Source organism: Aptenodytes forsteri, unplaced genomic scaffold (assembly GCF_000699145.1).
Source record: "Aptenodytes forsteri isolate BGI_AS27 unplaced genomic scaffold, ASM69914v1 Scaffold15, whole genome shotgun sequence".
Taxonomy (NCBI): Eukaryota; Metazoa; Chordata; class Aves; order Sphenisciformes; family Spheniscidae; genus Aptenodytes; species Aptenodytes forsteri.
In genome coordinates, this window is record NW_008795129.1 from 17,224,125 (window position 1) to 17,243,292 (window position 19,168).

At 42.5% G+C, this 19,168-nt stretch overlaps 1 protein-coding gene across 1 annotated transcript in view; it reads left to right on the forward strand.

Annotated features, from left to right (window-relative positions):
* TCF7L2 (transcription factor 7 like 2) overlaps positions 1 to 19,168 on the forward strand; it is a 252,300-nt gene that overhangs the window by 223,041 nt on the left and 10,091 nt on the right. Inside the window, exons 3-8 of the mRNA XM_019471644.1 lie at positions 723 to 855; positions 3,006 to 3,108; positions 5,850 to 5,936; positions 12,275 to 12,400; positions 13,251 to 13,410; positions 14,172 to 14,279. Of these exons, the coding sequence (XP_019327189.1) occupies positions 723 to 855; positions 3,006 to 3,108; positions 5,850 to 5,936; positions 12,275 to 12,400; positions 13,251 to 13,410; positions 14,172 to 14,279 (717 nt within the window). The remainder of the gene's footprint in view (positions 1 to 722; positions 856 to 3,005; positions 3,109 to 5,849; positions 5,937 to 12,274; positions 12,401 to 13,250; positions 13,411 to 14,171; positions 14,280 to 19,168) is intronic.

Below are 19,168 nucleotides of genomic sequence, written 5' to 3' on the forward strand. Positions count from 1 at the left end.
CAGGGAAAACCTCATGATATCTGCATGATTATTTTTCCCCCACAAGGGTGTTAATTTCAATGGCTTTATCTGTGTTTTTGCCATTATTTATATAGCTGAATATTTTAGTATCCTAATTCATCAGTATCCAGTTTCCATTTATTAGCACTCTGATGAATTGATAATTAATCAGTTCTTCTAAAATATATATATATAAAATATGCAGGTGATCGCTTGTCAGCTTAATGCTTGCTGATGAAGGGAATACTCTAGCACTACAAAGGCTTTTTATCTGGAGTATTTGCAATGAGCGGTAAAATGCAGAACTGAAAGTGAGGACAGGAAGGGGAAAGGAAAAGACCTACCAGGTCAGTGAGCATCTGGGTCTCGTGCTAATTAAATGGGGGACTCTGTCAGCCCCTCACTGAGGAGTCTGCCTGCATCTTGGAGGTGAAGCGTAAGATTATAAACTAAAAAGGAAAGATTTTAAAGAATTGCTGTTGCTCCGTACAGGAGCACAACAGGTCAAAAAGATTAAAGAAACTCAAGAGGAAGGAAAGCGTGTGAGGAGGTTTTAAGCAAGAGAGTGGGAAAACTGCAAGGGTGATGCCAAGAAGGGATCTGGAAAAGTCTGAGGACTGTGTTGAAATCCTGGGTACTCAGATTTCTGTATGCCATGCCTTGTGCTGCAGTGGGGAGTACCTGGCACTCCTCTAACGCCGTCGACCTTTTTCTCTTGACAGTCTAACAAAGTGCCAGTTGTGCAGCACCCACACCATGTACACCCTCTTACACCGCTTATCACGTACAGCAATGAGCACTTCACACCGGGAAACCCTCCTCCGCACTTACCAGCCGACGTAGATCCCAAAACAGGTAGGTGGGAAATAGCGTGGGGTTTTTTGAGAGTGGGTGTGTGGATCTTTCCATTTTGCGTGTTGGGGGAAGGAGTGCAAGAGGAAGGATTTCCTATGCTGGAGCACCAAAGGGGGCATGTAAAATGTCACACGCATGCAAGAACCCAGACAAAATAGTTTCTTTTTAAGCCAATTAGGCTTCAGAAGGAAACCTACTGGGTGAATTTTCATAAAGCTTCTGCAGGGTGATACCAGAGTTGCATGTGTGGGGTTGTTTGCAGGTGTGGTTTTTTGCAAGCATGATACCCCAGCTAGTAGTTCGATCTACCAAGTGCTTGGTTTGCATGCACAACCCAGAGTTAAACATGTACGTTCTGTGATCTGCACTTACAAATTGCAGCTGGAATTTTAAAGGTGGTGGGTTATGACCAGTTTCAAAACGAATCTCTTTTAATTCCCCAAATCCCATTGTTTCTGTGTCAGGAGTTCAGCCATTTTTCTCCTATAATGTTGAATTTTCATCCACTCTAACTACTTAGCTCCAGCTCTACACTTGCAACTCTTTTCCCCAATGTAAGTCTACCCAACTCTCAGTTCAGCCTGAAGGGCAGTCTTCTTGAATATAGAGCACCGCGTAAAACCCTGACTAGATTTATTGGTGTTACAGAGTAGAATTTACATGTTATTCTAACTTTTTAAGAGTCCCTGTTTAACCTGAGGGCTCAGAGAAGTCAAACAGTGTCAATCTTCTTTCTTCAGGCTGCATTGAGTTCCTAGTGACAGTGGTTTTGTTTTTGTTAATCCAAATCCCAGCTAGTTAATTGGAAAGTACATCAGAAACTGAATTCATGTCAAAGGAATCGCTCTATGTCAGCCCTAATGTATGCAGATAATTTATCTAAACTCCAGCCCTTGAATGAGGCTGTGCATTAGCTGGTTTTCACTCCCTATGCTTCAACTGGGGCCCCCTTTTAATTGTGCTTAATGCTAACTTCACATGGCTTAAAAGGAATCCATCTCGCCATCCCTGGGTATTGCAAGTGAATGGCATAGTCAACCTCTCATTTAAATAATGGTAGTACAGGGAATAGCTTTTAAATGGTTATCGTAAAACATATGATTAACGTCTGTGGACTGTTTACTTTTCTTCTGTGAACATTCTTTCAAGTGTGCAAATAGCTCGCCGGATGGTTAAAGCCCAGTTAATCTGTTTGGGTTTTGTAATGGAGAAAAAGCAATGTCTGCATGAAAATGTCACACAAGGAGATTTAATTTAGAGATTAAAAGCTTCCCGAGTGACTTAAAAAAATAGTTTTTAGCCATGAATACAGTACCCCTTCCTTTTAATGCTCTCTGTTTTAATTTTGCTTCTGCTGTGTAATTGTGCTCTGGCTTGTTAATTGAAAGACCCAGTCTTGTAACCCTTACTCCTCTGAGTAATTCCCACTTGTTCTTAAGGTAAGGAGCGTTAAGATTTAGGGCTTGTGTCTGGAGCTGTCTTCTGCTCTCCGAGTAGGAACTGCACCAGTTTCAGAGAGGATGGATGGGCTCTCTGTCCTTCCCTGCATGCCTTCAACATCTGCCCCTGGTTTTACCAAGTATTTCCAGGGGCTCTCACCTCCACTCCTAGGTTTTGGGAAAGGTTTCCTAGGTCTGCTCAAAAGCAAACTTTGTTTGCAATTATAATGACTTTGTAACTCGTTTTGGAGGTTACTTTGGAATAACGCCATGCTATTGAGTACCCAGTCAACATGTGGGTAGGGCCTGTGCTTTTTTGGTGACTTTGAGACTAAAATAACCATGAAGTTGATACAGGGACCATCTTTCTGTTGGGCATTTAAGACAGCACCTAGCACAGCATCACACCAAAACTATAGCGGAGACTCCTAAATTCTCATCCTAAATAACAAAATAATTATCTCTGATTGGAGAGGTGACTGAGGGAGCGAATCACATCAGTTTTTCTGGTTGAATCTCATTTAACAAGATGCGAAGAGGCTCACTTTATAAAATAAGACTGTGAAACAGCCTTTGGAAACCCAAAGTGAAGCCATGAGTATTGTAATAAAAATGAATAGATAGCAATTTAGAAACATATGTGTTTTTTCCTTATACTTTATTTATTTCCATGTCTCAATCCTAACGCTGCTTTATGTTCTTCTTCCATAGGAATTCCAAGGCCTCCACATCCTCCAGATATATCTCCTTATTATCCGTTATCACCAGGCACTGTAGGACAAATCCCCCATCCGCTAGGATGGTTAGTACCACAGTAAGGAGTTCCATTTTTTTAATTTCCTTTTTCTTTTTTGATGTGTAAAATTTATGTTAAAAATCGTGTGTGTGCGCATGTGTGTGTGCATTGAGATAAGTCTGTTTGCCAACTGCCACTTCATTGAGTGGTTATGAATTTACCCACCTCATGAAGATTAATTAAAACTTATGCCAGGTCATGTGGTCTTAAACAAACATGAGCAGTTGGACACAGCTTTGCATGTCATCTCAACCAGCTGACAGCTTGTGAAGCATGAATTTTTAAACCCTTCTGCAGAAATGTCCTTTTCTTGTTGATGCATTTACACTTCACCATGTGGGTTTTTCTCAGATCTGGTTTTCTGGGGGCTCAGGGTGGTTCTCATGGACTATTTTTTACCAGGGCCATCCTCACTATAAATGTACAATTTGAAATTTCATTGGCCTTCCCTGTTGAAACCCCTTTCGTTTTTCTTGTGAAACAGTAGAGCTTTATATCGGCCAGTGAGCAGCATTCCTGGTCGAGACGTGGCTGGGCAGTTGGCATCTAAGGAATGGAATTTTCTTGCAAACAAGAAAGAGGAATTAGTTTACTTTAAAACCGGCTAAGAAAAAGAGCCGTGGAAAGTTAGTTTGGGGTTTTGTTTTCTTTTCAGCTCCTCATATCCCACTTGCAGAGCCTTGTTGGGTATGAGGTTCCCTCCAGTAATTAAGTTCTTATTTTCTTTTTTTCTTATGTTGCTGTCTCTGCAATGGGTTTATAATGCACTTAAGCCCTGCTGAGGCCTTTTGTACAGTATATTTGATTTAAATACTTACAAAATACATTTGTATTGCTGGATACAATGGTTCTCTGCATTATAAATCAAGACTATTACCCTATTTTTCTCATATAACAGGCCTCATCAATTTTGGGGAGATCATATTTCTTTAGAAATGAATTGCCCAAAGCTAGAAATAGTTTGTTCCGGCTCGATGTTGTTTGGCCAGCTGTGCTAAATACCTCTTCACAAGTTTGCCCTCTGTAAGGAAATGGAGTTCGCACCCCGTAGGAGAGCAGGGCAGAGCAGGGGGTCCCCACACACACCCAGGTCTTGGGCAGGGAGGTGAATTGGTGTCAAAGGCTTTGGGGGCCTCTCTCAAGCACAGAAGTGTGGATGCAGGAGAGCTGGAGCTCAGACCTCGGCCACGGCAGCCTGCTTCTGGCCACTTTGCAGGCTGCCCTTCCTCGCAGGGTGGTCGTGCAACTTGTTTGCGTAGAGGCTCTCCCACCCTGAGTGTGAAGCATGTCCATCAGCTCTCTGCAGAAGGCTGTTTCTCCAAAAGAGCACAGCATGAGCAGAAGAAAAACCCAGAGCATTGCTCCCTGAAATCTTAAATTCCTCATTTGTGGTGATTTACTTTTTACGTAGGACACCCTGAACGCTGGTAGAATGCATGTCAGCTCCTTTATTGCTTGCAGGGCCCAGCTGCAGTACAGCCATCTCATGCTCCTCTGTTGCAACGGCTTACCTCAAGTTTGCACAGTAACAGCCTCGGCATTTAAAACAAATATACTCAGCTAATGCCAAAAGTCAGTAACATTAAAGACATGAGAGTGCAGGGAAGAAATTCCTCACTGTCATTGACCTGTGCCTCATTGCTCATCTGTGTCTCAGAGCCTTACATCTTTATGTTTGCAGACACAGGTTTGTCCTTGAACCTCATGTCATGGCTGCCAAACCACTCAAATGTTGCCATGTGTGGCCAGTTTCATCAGGCTAATGGCCATCTCTGTCACAGGAAGACTGTGTCATCACCACTGGTTTATAACAAGTCAGCATCCATGGCATACTTATCTACCACAGCTCTTACAGCTTCTCCAAGTGTTTTTTGTTGAGGGATGATACCATCACATTTGCTTTTGCTCTAGGAGAATAGCATGGCCAACTTTGCAGAAGTAACCCAAGGTTTTTATTTCCCCTCTCATTGCCACTCATGCTTCACCATCAACTTCCAAACCCACCCATCCTCAACTGGCCTGCATGTCTCTAGCATAGGACCCCCCTCAGAAAGCATCCTGCCCAGTCAGATGATATATTTGAAGGACAGATGAAAAGAACTAGCCAGCACAGACAAACCTCAATCAGAAAAAGTTGTGTGTCTTTCATGAGGATGCTGTTTTGCATGTTGCTGTATTTTTTAATTATTGTAATGAGGTGTGATTGTCTATTGGTTACCCACAATACTTCTTGGGGACTCTCCCCCGGTAACTCTTGTCAACACTTGTTAATCTGACAAAAGGCTACAAATTAAGCTCTGTTAATTTAATGTTTTCTCACCGAGATCTAAATACCGAAAGAGGCCCAAAGCGCAACTGAAGTCCTTTGATTCACTGTACTTTATTTTGGTATAAATTTACATTCATTATTGTTTTCCTTTGGATGTGTAGCCCTCAATTAGTGTGATGGCTCCATTAAAGCAAGCGAGACTTCGCCTTTAATTATTACAACAAAACACCTAGTTTCAGCTTGGGGAGAGGGTCTCTATTGACATAAGCAGAGGTTATAAAATTTAATTAGCCATTCCTATCTGATTTATGGCATTCAAATTGTTCTGTGTTTCTTTCCTTTGATCCTTGCTGTACAATCCCCAAGATTTTTGTTCTGATCAAATGAGAATAAAGCTTACTGTGCAGAGAGAAGTTTTTTGTTGGGTTTGTTTTTTTTTTTAAACCCTTTTGTCTTTCTCTTATTCTCTCTTTCCCTTCTTTTTTGCCAGGCAAGGTCAGCCAGTGTACCCAATCACGACAGGGGGTTTCCGCCACCCTTACCCAACAGCTCTGACCGTCAATGCTTCCATGTCAAGGTGAGTTCAAATGCTGAGGTCCTGAATTGAGAGCAAATGTAACTCCTCCTGCCGCCCTCTCTAGAGGAGGGCATTTCATCTAGGAAGCGTATTTCTGAAAGCACTTCAGTTAAATAGTCATCCTTAGTTTTTTGGTGGGGCAGAGGAAGAGAGGACGAGGGGTACCTTCCCATTTGAGGAGAAGAGGGTGTCCTAGTGCTGTCATTGGGCTTTAAGAATTTGTTTTTGAGGGAGAGGTGGAGGAGCGGGAAGTCATCTTTATAAGCCAAACTAAATGAAAAAGCTGGGAGAATGTGATGTTGAAAGAGCAGGGAGGAGAAGTCGTGATACCTTTTGCTTTCTCGGTGGCTATCACCCAGAGCAGCGCTCTGTGTGCGAGAGGGAAGTCTCAGGAGGGAGGAGGGCTGCTCTTCAAGCAGAGTTGGGAGGAAGGTTATTGCACTATGTTTTCCCCTACCAAAGCTCCAAACACTGATAGTCAACATAAAAGGGCCTGCCTGACCCTCTAAAGCTTTAGAAGTATATATTTCTCCCCCTCCCTACCTCCAATTAATTCCATCTAATTTTCCAGGGGCTGCTAGTTTTATTTACAAACTGGTTGGCAGCACTATGTTTAAGTAATCACTAATTGCTCCTAATGATAGTTTTATTTTCTGTTCATCTGATTTTCAGTCTGGTTAATTAAATCGGTGGAGGTTTAGACTTTCCTGATGGGCTGAAACAGCTAATCCATTTTGATGATGGCACATAATTAAATTAGCATGCATTACATAGCAAGGTTCCACATCTCTTCCCTGCTCTGTCCCTTCCTCTCCATCTCTGCAGTTTAATATGTGAAGGTTGGTGTATAGAGGATTTAAGGAGGAAAAGATGCGGGGGGGATGGGTAAGGAAATAGTGTGTTGTGTGCTTTAGATAAGTAGAGTAAAAGCAAAAAATTAAAATTTGCCCGTGTTGCTCCAGCAAATAGAGAGACAACTGGAAAATCAACTTGAAAAAAAAAATTAATAGACCCAGCACAGGGGAGAAAAAAATCCTGGATTGGGGAGAGCTGCAAATTTAAACAATGGTTCCCTCCCTCCATTTAATCTTTTTTAATATCTATAAAAGACTTGCAGGCATGGTGTGAGGCAAAGTAGAGCTTGATTTAGTTTAATTATTATTAGAGAGGCTAGTCATTTGAGGGAGGGGGGAGATGTGGGAGGGGGGAGACTATATTCCCAAGATAGGCTTTATGAAAGGTATCTAGTTAAAAAGAGTACACAGCAAATTAAATACATTATTGTGGTAATGGGACGACAGAAGTAGAGGTCTATTATACTTATGGCAGTTATAGGAAATGTAGGCTCCTTGCCCTGTTCTAGCACATCCTTTGATATTCATTCCATTCAGCAGCAGGGCCAGGACTTCTCAGAATTAAGTGATGGGTCATTATACTTTAAACACCATGGAGAAGCCTAGATTGGCAATTAAACAGCACTTGCTGACACTCGCTTGTGCCACCCTGTGACCCCCTTTAGATTGAGTTGTTGGAGCTCGGGGCCCTCAGCCTGCTAAATTGGTAGCAGGCACTTCTCCTGACGAGGGCTGGCTCTGAAATCTGCCGGCTTCAAAGGGAGCAAGATCATGTATAAACCATAATGTGGGTGCACCGTGGCTCAAAAAATAAGGCAGGAATAGATGAAATGTTACAAGTGCAAGGGGAAAATGAGAGAATAATGACAAATCTAATGCAACTCAAAGCAGAATTGTTGCACAGAAAAATGCATCCCACTGCTTGTGCATAAAATCAAGGCAGGCAGATGACATCCAGTTAACAGAAACATGTCAACAGTGAAGTAAAGTGAGAGTGAGTAAGAGAGAAGCCCCTGAGACAGCCAGGAACAAAAAATTAGTTGTCCTTAACAAGTTAAGACTCATCATTATATTCTGGCTTGGAGCCATAAAAGGAGACAGTGGTGTATAATGAGCTGCTTAGAATTTTTAGGGTGTTTATTGCAATTCATGGAATACTTGTCTAGAGAAAAAAATACAAGGGGATGTCTTAGGCGAAGGTGAGGGGTGTGCATATACGCACACAGCCTTTCTTTTTGTCTCTGACATAAGCCTGTACGCGCACACATGCTCAGGCACACACGCAGAGTGATGAATAGATTTAAGATGTTTATCCTTTGTTTCAGCCCAGAAACTTCTCTCCTGGTTTCCCATACATGGGAACACCCTCTGGGCAGACCGTGCTCTGATATGTGGTTCGACGCATGTTTTCTCATGCCTGCCATATCAGCTAGAACGCCTGAGCTCAGCCGTGGGACAGCCCTTGCCCTGAGTAGCCAACACACTTGGGAGATGGGGCTGGCGTGCCTGGGGATGCCCACGCTTGCCTGCGGACATGCCGTTCATGGCTGGCCTCCTGGCAACAGCCCCGCAGCGCCCTGGTACAAGCCTTGGGATTGCTGTGTTGACTCTGCCCAAACGTTGAAGCCAGGGCAGACCCCAATCTCACCCCTCCATCCACATTTAAAGTAGTTCCTGTCTTTGCCTGCATTATGGTATAGACCTTTGGAGCATATAATGCTTCCCAACCCTGAATATTCTCTTAGCTTAGTAATTACAGTTCATTAGTTAAAGTGTGCTTATGAATAGTTTATAAAAGGTTAATGGGTGACTAATAGTGATTTTCATAAATGGTTTAGACTATTAAGGTAGTGTCTTCAGGTTGTTTTAACCATTTACAACTCTTTTCTCTGCTTGTAGTATCGCCCCACTCACTTTGTATGCATGCAACATGCTTATAACATCTCTTGATCCTTCATTACCCCTCTATAATATGCCCTTAATGTAAATTGAGATAGGGTTAACTGACTGATGGGCAAACAGTGGACCCACTATGAAAAAACAACTGCTGTGAGAGGAAATCAGGAAATAATTTAGCAGAGTTACGCCAGACAAACACTGCACAGCAGTTAGGTGGTGGCAGTGGAAAATACCTTCTGTAATTGAAATTTCAGGGGAAATTCACTTTTGCTGAATGTAATTACTGAAGTTGGTGTGTAGCCAGGAACTTAAAAATTAACACTCTTCCCCCACTCATATTGCCATGTGGGTGGATGTCTACGTGGAAATAAGTAGGTACTCAGACTTTGGGCTGAACTCTCACCCAGTCCACTGAAGTCCATGGGATTGTGAGAGCAACTTTGGGTTCTGGAGCATGTTTTTATAGCCCCAAACATAGGAAGGAGTGTGTAAGTCCAATAGGCAGCCTTGTGTCTTGGAGGGAGAGAGATTCAGTGTGAAATAATGAACGGTCATTGGCAATGAACACACAACTTCCTTGGGGAGACTGCCACCCGGAAAATAACTACTGAGCTGCAGATGCCTTGTTGATTAAGGCTGCTGTGTCTCTGAAGTTTATAGCTCAGTGCTTAAAATTTCAGCCCAGCTGAAGTCCTCGCCATCCTCCAGACTTTCACACAACATGCGTACGTAGGCTTTTCCTCCTCTGCTGCCCTTCCTCCCCATCTGGTTACTCTCTGATGTGCAAATACTTTCTTTCTCTTAAACGGTAATTGGGAAAACATTTTTCCCATAATTAGGGGGGAAGTTACATTTTTTGCAGATTTTCTTCACCCTCCTCAATTTTTTATTAGCTGGAGGTACTTAAATCTTCATCAAAAATAAACAAATAAAATAACCCCCTATCTTTTGTTGAATTTGTACGGTCAGGATGTTCAAAGGAAACAACAATCGACCATGTAGGCAGAGTTCATTTTGCAGTGTGTTTTAATTTTTGACCAGATACTCATTTGAGAAGCAAGTCTATGACCCAGTTATCATGGCCACATCACAGGATCCTCTTCAGAAGCTTAACAAGCACCATCTTTTGTCCCCATTAACTCCAGCTGTAATTAGTCTTTTGTGATATTTGGGAGCCCTTCTCCAGTGATGAGTCTAATCTTATTCAAGTCCACTCTCATACCCTTTTGTCCTTGTGCTACCACTGCACTCAGCTCAGCTCTTCTTCCTTGCTGGTGTATGTCCACTGCCCTTCCCACTGTGTCCTCATGTCAAACAAGCGCAGCTCTTCCGGCCTGTTCTCTGAAGGTAGGCTTTTCGTCTCTGTCTTCATCCTTCATTGTCCCATTGTCACTGGCTCTTGTTCCAGTTTGAACCCTAGCTAGCCCCAGCAGCATAGTCCTCTCTTGAACGCTGGGTCTTGCCTAGGACAGACAGTCATTCGATAGGATGTGTGTCAACTTTTCATCACTATGCTTATACCACTTTCAGTGAGGTCAGGATTTTGCCATGGGTTTTATTTTCACCCATGTTCATAAGTTATTTTTTTAAAAAAAGCTCTTCCTGTCAGTTTTTATTGTTTGCATTGTACTATGGCTGAAGGCCCCAGGCACTGTGTGAACAAACTTTAAGTATGTCCAATCAAAATACATACACACAAAAATAAAGAAAGGGAGAACAGAAAAAAATTATACAAAGGCCCAGTTTGTGTCTTGCTGATGGTGAGGCAATTCTGTGGCAGAAGTGGGACCAGGATGTCGGTCTCCTTGCAGCCTCGCCATTGTCTTCTCTCCTGACCTACCATGCACCAAAGCATTTCCCCAAACATGCATTTCTCTCTCAGCTACTTTTGTCAGAGAGTGGGGAAGGCATTTTGACAATCCACTTGGAGATTTGTGTCCGTGAGTCTTTAGCAGAGGTAGGAATGGCCATTTTGCTGCCTGTTTCGCTCTTCCCTTGCCATTACACCCTTCTCCTTTCCTTCCCTCCATGCCTTTGTTTGTGAGGAACTGCAATTCTCTACAGTTTGAACAATTTCACATTCTCCCTGTCAGTCCCTGCTCTTCCCACCACTGTCTTCAAAGACAAAATACTTCTGTATAATGATCCTGAGTACTACCAGCTGACAGACAAAGATCCTCAGAGCTCATAGTGGACAGTACCTCTTGTTCATGAAAGTACTACTGTGTCATCTTGTGAATGTAGGGAATGTCTAGGCAGTTGGGGGGGGCAGGGTTTAAGATCAGTAGTGGAATTTATAAGAGGGGACAAATAAAGAAATCCCATTATATTTCTGATACTTGTACACAGTCTATTTATCCATGGTATATCACCCCATTTTAAGTCCTGTTTGATAGAAAAAGTCATTGTATATTGATGATAGAAGAAATAATTCTTTATCCCGTTGTGTGTTCCATAGTCTTGGGGTATTTTATTTAGACCAAGATGGTTCAAAATCTGGGATGAGAGTAGGGATTTGCAATGATAAAAAACCTTGTCGTTTGCTAGATGACTTTAGCTTCAGAATTTTGGGGGAAGTTATTTCTGAGCCAAAATTTTAGGCTAGATCCCATTCCCTGGAAACCTGTTGACTTCGGTGGGGGTTTTCTAAGGGAAGGGCACACAGTCATAGCATGCTTTCCTTATTCACCGCAAAATCTTTTTGAGACTGTTGAGAAATAATGATAAGAAGTCAATCTTGCTTTTGAGAAGTTTCTTCATTTTGGTTAAAAAGTAAAGAGTCTGAATGATTGTGCCATGTTCGTGCTGTGGCCCTGACCAAGCAATTAGATTTATGCAGAAGGGTTGCATAACCCTCTGAATCCAGTTGCAGGACTGGGGCCTGTCCGTGTATATGACCATAAACCATAAAGCTGACAACATGTTTTCTCTTTAGAAAGGCTAGACTGTTATTTTGCATGAATTTAAGCCTTCCTAGGCTACCTAGGTCAAAACTGACTTAATTCCACAATCTTCCCACCTCCTGTTAAAGCAATGTGACTCAGAGATTTATTAGAGATAAATAAATATTTTCCTTTGCTCCATCAACAAAATGTAGCTAATGAGGCATCTATAAGGATTATAAAAAATGCATCTAGATTGTGTTGGCATTAATATTTTATTTTGCTGTCGATATGCAACAAAAGATGTCATCCCAAATTCACAACATGATTCAGAACTATAAAAATTGATTCCTTGGTTGCCACAGATAATTTCTTAGCAAAGAAATGGACTGGTGGATTTTCTTGGAGGTAGCTGAAATTCCACTTTCATCCAAGTTCATCCAGTTGAATTTGCCTTTTGTTAAAGATGTTAAAAATCATGATGTCTCATGTCAGTAATGATAATGAAGGGGAAGATTGGCTTTAATGACATTAGAAGAGTCATTATGTTTAATTTATTGCTAATTAATGCTGCCAGCTTTCATATACTTTGTCTAGCTGTCATGTGCTTGTTATATGCCTTTTTTTTTTTAAATGTGTGTACACATCCCTCCCCATTCATTCATTTTTATTCTGACGATTTACACAGCTTTCTCTCCTCTAGGTTTCCTCCACACATGGTCCCGCCACACCATAGTTTACATACAACTGGAATCCCTCATCCGGCCATAGTCACACCAACAGTCAAACAGGAATCTTCCCAGAGCGACGTTGGCTCACTCCACAGCTCGTAAGTTGTTGCTTCCCGTGTCATCTTATTAGAACACCCAAAGCATCACCTGTGCATGTGTGGCTTTCAGAAAGGCTTGGATTTGTAGGAATGTTTTTGCTGTAAAATATTTTTTGACTTGCTTTTTCTCTTCTGTTCTAATTGATTTGAACATGGTTTAAGTACCAAAGTGTGTCAAAATAATGGTAACAGTCTTTCAGAGTCATTCTGTGACATAGACAAGTAGTTATTAATTTCACCCATTTTAACAAGGAAGTGGAATTTTCTTGATCAATATTCAAGCTTCTTGACCGGTTTCCCTGTTACTCAGTGCCTGGTTTGAAGCCATGAGATACCGGATGCACAACAGGAGACAATAAATCAGAGCATAAATGGCTTGTTCAAAGCTGCAAAGAGAGCTGGTATCAAGTTCAGGTTTGAACCGAGGAGAGCCCTGGTCTACCTCTGCCCCTAGTGCTTCTGGTGCCTCTTGCCTTTCATTTCACAGGTGAAGCAGAAAGACAGCATTTCAGTTCCCAGTGATGATGGGGTGTAATTATTTCCTCTACCATCATGCTCACAAGCCCTCCCCATGAACCCATTTTCCTGAGTGCCCATGTCCTTCTGAGGTTCTTCTAGGAGCTGAGAGGGTACTTGGTGATATTGTGTAAATATGAGATAGGTTATCTTATAATGCTCTTAAAACTGTTCTCATACAGCAGCCAGGGTGAAGGCCCTAGAGAACCTTCTGGTCCTCTTTTTAGAGACTAATTTCTGAGGATTAATGCTAGAGGGATTGAGGGGATTAATTTAATAAATTCACAAGAGTTCTCACTGTGAGGTTTATGTCTGTTGTATCTTTACCCTTCAGAAAACATCAGGACTCCAAAAAAGAAGAAGAGAAAAAGAAGCCACACATAAAGAAACCTCTTAATGCATTTATGTTGTATATGAAGGAAATGAGAGCAAAAGTTGTAGCAGAATGCACATTGAAAGAGAGCGCAGCCATCAACCAAATCCTTGGTCGAAGGGTAGGTAACAAGGGAGAAGCCCACACAGGGACTGAAACTTGGTAGGATTCACGCTGCTTGCAGAGAAGGGGAGTTGCAGCCTTCTGAATCACCATGTTTTCCTGTTCTTTTGGTAATAGATAGGGAAGTAACTAAACCGAAGGCCTTCTTTTGTTTTTTGTTTTTGCAGACACTTTTTGCTAGTGGGGTCATTCACAAGGAAGGGGGGGAGTTAATAGCAGTGTTATTTCAATGTTGTTTCCATCACCTGGGGATGGAAAAATCTCAAAGTTCTTATTTTGTCCTAGAAACAGGCAGAAAAGTAAATGGGGAAGGAAAAAGCCTTTGGGAAGTACAGTACCAGTATCAGCACCTGTGAGAGCCAGGAGAGGAGAGGGGGTGCCAGTGGGGAAGGGAGGGGGAGACCTTCTGTAAATCTGTAACTGAGATCTGGCTCACGACAAGTGGTTCAGCTTCTGGACCCTCTCTCCTGCTCTCTTGTTTTTGTTTAGTTCTCTTAATTCTCCTCTCTCATCAGGACAAAAAGGGGTTGAGTGAACGTAAATTATAAGTTGTGACTCAGTTGAGTTTACTGGAGTTATAATCTGGAGTTATAAATAAAATATGAATGGCAGCATGCCAGATCATCTGTTTTTATCTCTTTTTTAATAAAAATCAACTCTCGCTGTATTTATATAAAAATAATAGACGCTGCTGTTAACGCGCTTAAAAAAACCCACTTGTGCTTTTTATTTTGTCTTTTTCACTTTTCTTCACCTCAGTGGCACGCGTTATCCAGAGAAGAACAAGCGAAATACTATGAACTAGCAAGAAAGGAACGACAGCTTCATATGCAGCTGTACCCAGGCTGGTCTGCACGGGATAACTATGTAGGTTCCTATGTAGGTGGAAATTTTTTTAGTAGTAGAGCTTGTAGAAATGTATATGTGACCTGCTCAACTACGACCACACATTGCACACAAGCACTACTTGGAAAGCGTGCCTCAGGATCCCAATCTGGTAACAACAACGGACGCTTCCCTCTGCGATGCTAAAACTATTGGGGATAATTCCTAGCCCTCCACTTGAAAGAGGCTTCCTGGCTGGGACTAGTAAAAGGTTAGAATTGGGGCATGACAGTAGAGCTCTGTGAAGAAACTCTTGCCTTCACTTTTACCAGCATCTGGAAATGCTGTTTGGCTTGCTGGTCATTTTAAATTTCATTTTTTAAAACAAAATTAAAAATTTCCCTAGTATGGCTCCTCTCCTTTCCACCAAAAAGATGGATAATTAGTGTCTTGTGCTTATCTGTGTGAGAGTATAGTGGAAAGTGGAAGAATGACTTATCCTAGCTTCAGAGAAGGACTGGCAAAACCAAAAGTGTGACTTGTTTGAAAGTCTTACTCTCAAGTGGGGTTAAATGAATTATTCCACGCTCTACTGTTCTATATTTCAATTATGTTTTGCTTTTTCATGGCCATGTTATCTTTCCCCGTCCTCATTTTTTAAGAAGTGTTTTGGAGTTTGTGATCAATTCATGGAGTGTTTTTAAGATTGATTCCCCCCTCTGCCTTTCAGAAAGCCTGTTTTATAGCTAGAAGTGGTAGAATTTTCTATCTGTTATAAACATAAGGCCAGCGTTGTAACCACTTACTAGTAGTATATAACCCCTTCTTCCATGAAGGGTTAGCAGTGCATCTGGTAGTAAGTGTTCGCAAGCCTAAACCCATAAATTCTTGACAGATTTGTGGATTGGTGGGAGCTCTAAACCCTCTTTAATAGGATTATAGCAGCATCTTGATTATTTTTTTTTTAATGTAAATAAAAATCACCTAAAACTTTCAACGTCTCTAACTCTGGAACAAACCGTGCTCCCTACCTTCCAGGCAGACTTCTCTGCACGTTTGGGGACCAGCAGCTGTAAGATTGATGTCAGTTATGTATAGTGTTATGCATTTTGTTTTTATTGAAGTCTGTCTCTTCCATCATCATCATCATCACTGCCTATTTTACCGTATATATCCTATTTTGCCGTAAATCACATAAACTGTGTCCTTTGTATATGGGAATGTTTACCTCTATGAGAATCTGCACTTTTATGTGTACAGATGGGAAGAAACCAGTTCAGAGTCTGCAGCGAAGCCTAGAGCAGCAGCAGCAGCTCTCTACGCTCTTCCACCATTTCAGCAGTGGAGAATACACATGCTCATTTATTTAGCAATATGTACTTAAGGACATCTTCTCAAATCCTTCTGTTCTTTCTTGATCATCTTTTCTTTCCGTTGGGCTCTGCCTCGCTCCCTCCTTTGTTCACCATTGCAGATGTAGCTGTGCGTGCTCCTCAGAGGAGACCTTGTTAAGCCCGATGCGGTACTGCTGCTTAAACACATTTTCCCTTTCTTTTGGGCATAGTCTGGCCTGAGACTGTCAGACCATAGGCTTGAGGTAGTTCCTCGACACTGTGCAGTATCGTCTTCTTGGGTGTTCAAAAGGGAGTATAGGCTCAACTGAGGTTTCAGGAATGCTCATTCTGCGCAGTGACTGTGCCACCAACAGATGGGCATGTACAAAGCCTTCAGTGTTTAGGACCTTTTACTTTTGTCCTCACCATGTGAGCACTGAGAAATCCTTTCTTCTCAAGCTAAAAAGGACAGGATGAGAAAGCCGGTGCTTTCCCAGCGGCTTGATGCTGTACCCCCAAGTGACCTTCAGGGGGAACCTTCCTGCCTGAGCAGAGCTGGTACCTTGGCATCACACGATTGCATCATCCACAGGATTTATTTATTTTTCCTCTCCTGGTCCGTTCAGGGTTCCCCTCCTCCCTCGGCATTTCATCGGGTCTCAAGCCCTTCACGCATCTAGAAGGGGAGTGCGTTTGGACTGCTTGAAATGGTTAAATTGTTAGGCATCTCACATCAGGCATGAGGAAGAGGCCAGCTGTAGCCCAGGTCTTCAGAAATAGGAGCAGTACATTCAAGAAACGCAGCTTTCAACCTGCTCTTAAATAAGAGAAGAGGATTCAGGGAATCCCTCGTGGCTTGTTGGTGTCACAAGGCACATTTGCTTTTCCTGAGATCTAATATAAGATGTTAAGCAGCGCTGAGTGCTGGACTCAGAAGTATGTAAGGGTCTAGTCACCTCGCCTGCCACTTGTCTAGAAAATTAGTACCAAAGAACTCTGCAGTCCTGTCAAAACCCATGTTGGTTTGACTCTGTAGAGGGAGCTGCCAAAACAGTTAGCAAGTATTTACATTCACCTTTACTTGCAGCCTAAGAATTAGTATAGTACGATGATGGAAAATGTTACAGACCATCTGTTCAAGTCTTAGGAGGACAATCGGAGGCAAAGGCAAAACGGTGTCTTCTGCAGAGTACTTGAAAAACTGCTGCCATAATTCTTTTCTTAAGTCCATGTATTAATTTAGCTACGTAATCAAATATCTTCTCGTAGCACAGAAATTGAACAAGGAAGCCAGGTGACTCTTCTCTCTATTTCCTTTGAAAAGGGTGTAAAAGAAGTTAGTGGGACCTCTGTCAGTTCTTTGTTAGGAACAGTTTTCAAAGCTTGTGTTGAAAAGGAACCAGAAATTCCTGGTCCCTGGCTGACATTCCTGTATGCTGGCCATTTTTAACAGATTGCTCCCTAAAGGGTTTATAGTACTTTAATACCTGGCTTGAAGAGTTTGTAAAGGGCAGGTGGCTCCTGACCTCCGTTCTGGCTGGCCCTTGTGTGAAGAAGTTATAAGGTCTCAGATTGGTATAGCCCTTGAATTCCCAAATGTACTGCAAAAATTAAGCAAATTTGCCACAAGATGCAGTCTATTAATTATGCAAGTGGCCTCCTTGAGGTTAAATAGAAATCAGGCTTATGGTCCTGAGGCAATTGTCTGGTTTTGGTTACGTTGTTATAAACCTGGAAAAAATTCACTGACTTTCACAGAGTTACTGTCAATCTAGATCAATATAGGTGGAGCAGTCTGAGCCCCTTGTATCTTTATGTGATATGTGGACTTCAAGATACCATGTTTTTCCCTATTTTTTTCTCAGGGAGCTTTAGGAGCAATGCTTGTCTATCTTGTCTTCCTGTCAAGTTAGAGTGATGGTTGCTGTAGCAATTGACTCAGAGCAACAACTTTCCATATCCCCCAAAATGACCTCAGAGGTGTCGGAGGTGATTTCTCAGCAGCATCCAGGCCACAGGATTATGTGCACGTTGTTTAAAAATCTTTTAAAATTGACGGTGCACACAGCTTTTTCCACCGCCAGAAGGCTCTTGTGAACAAGACTGTGGTTGTCGTAGCCTGGACAGCAGGGTGGCAGTTTGTAACCCTGAGTAAGCAAGGGGGAATGAGTACAGAAGCCCCGTGCCAGAAAGCCAGCTTTTCGGGCGGAAAAATATGACAACAACAAATCAAAATCCAACATTCATGTTGGGGGAATTTTTTACCAATACATTCCAGGGAATGTATCATAGTGAGCGTCCCAAATGTTATAGTGGATGTCCCAAGCTGAAGCCCAATCTTAACCATTTAGCTGGGAGCCAGACCAACCTACTGAGAAAGATGTCCACCGTGTGGGAGAACCTCTTGGCTTCCCCACAGATATGTCCAGCCGTTCAAAAGTGCTGTGAGATTTCTTTTTCCAAGACATGTTTGTTCTCTTTTGACCACAAGGGACTGCTGGCCTGGTGTCTTTTCACCAACTTCTCTTAGTACCGTATCTTCAAAAGCAGGGATCTCTGTGCTGTTCGTAGTTGACATTGCTGGCCCAAAAGTGATTGCTTTTAGCATCTGGGGAGCTGTGAAAATGAAGTTACTCTGTCCCCTTGCACTGACCTTTTTGTGCTGCTCTGCAAACCCTGTAGCGCAGTGTTAGAAAAGTTTTCTTAGAAAATCACTCTTTTGAGCCATGCTCTTCTCTTGGAAAACGAGCATTGGGTTTCCACAGAAGTCGGGCTCCTGGTCATGTCCTCTCCCACACTGCTGAAGGGAAATGGAGAAAGGGCCTTTCTCCCTCCAGTCAGAAACCGTAACAAATTGCATCATCTTGTGGGACAGTATTTGGGAAAGTGACGCAGTTTAGCAAAACGTTACTGGTGATTTTTTCTTGTGATAGAGCAAAATGTGGGAAGTGTCTTAGTTATATCTGGATTTTTTTTCTCTTCCTGGCTTTGCTTCGTAAGTTGTCAGCGCACTTATAAACCTGGGTAGGTTTTGCTCATTACTGTGGCTTCCTCATCTGCTTTAACGGTCAGTTTTGGGTGCTGAGGAACTCCAGGGGCTCAATCTGACCTCACTCATGGACTCTCTCACCTTGAATCTCTGCTGTTGCCCCTTCTTCCCCTTGCCACCCCATAGAAACATGACCAGGAATGATTTTTTTGAAGCAGGAGTGTACAAGTGTCAATGTTTCTGTCTTGATGATAATCTTATCTCAAAAGAAGCATCTTGCAAGTCATTCTGCCCCCTCCCCAGCTGCTTATGGCTTTGGTGGGTGTTTCTCACCTTGAATCTCTGCTGTTGCCCCTTCTTCCCCTTGCCACCCCACAGAAACATGACCAGGAATGATTTTTTTGAAGCAGGAGTGTACAAGTGTCAATGTTTCTGTCTTGATGATAATCTTATCTCAAAACAAAAGAAGCGCAAGTCATTCTGCCCCCTCCCCAGCTGCTTATGGCTTTGGTGGGTGTTAGTGCTGGGGGGGGGGGGGGGGCTGCAGCGAGGCTGTCTGAAAAGGCATGGGGCGGGCAGGCAGAGGCATCCCTGGGGGGCCAGCATCC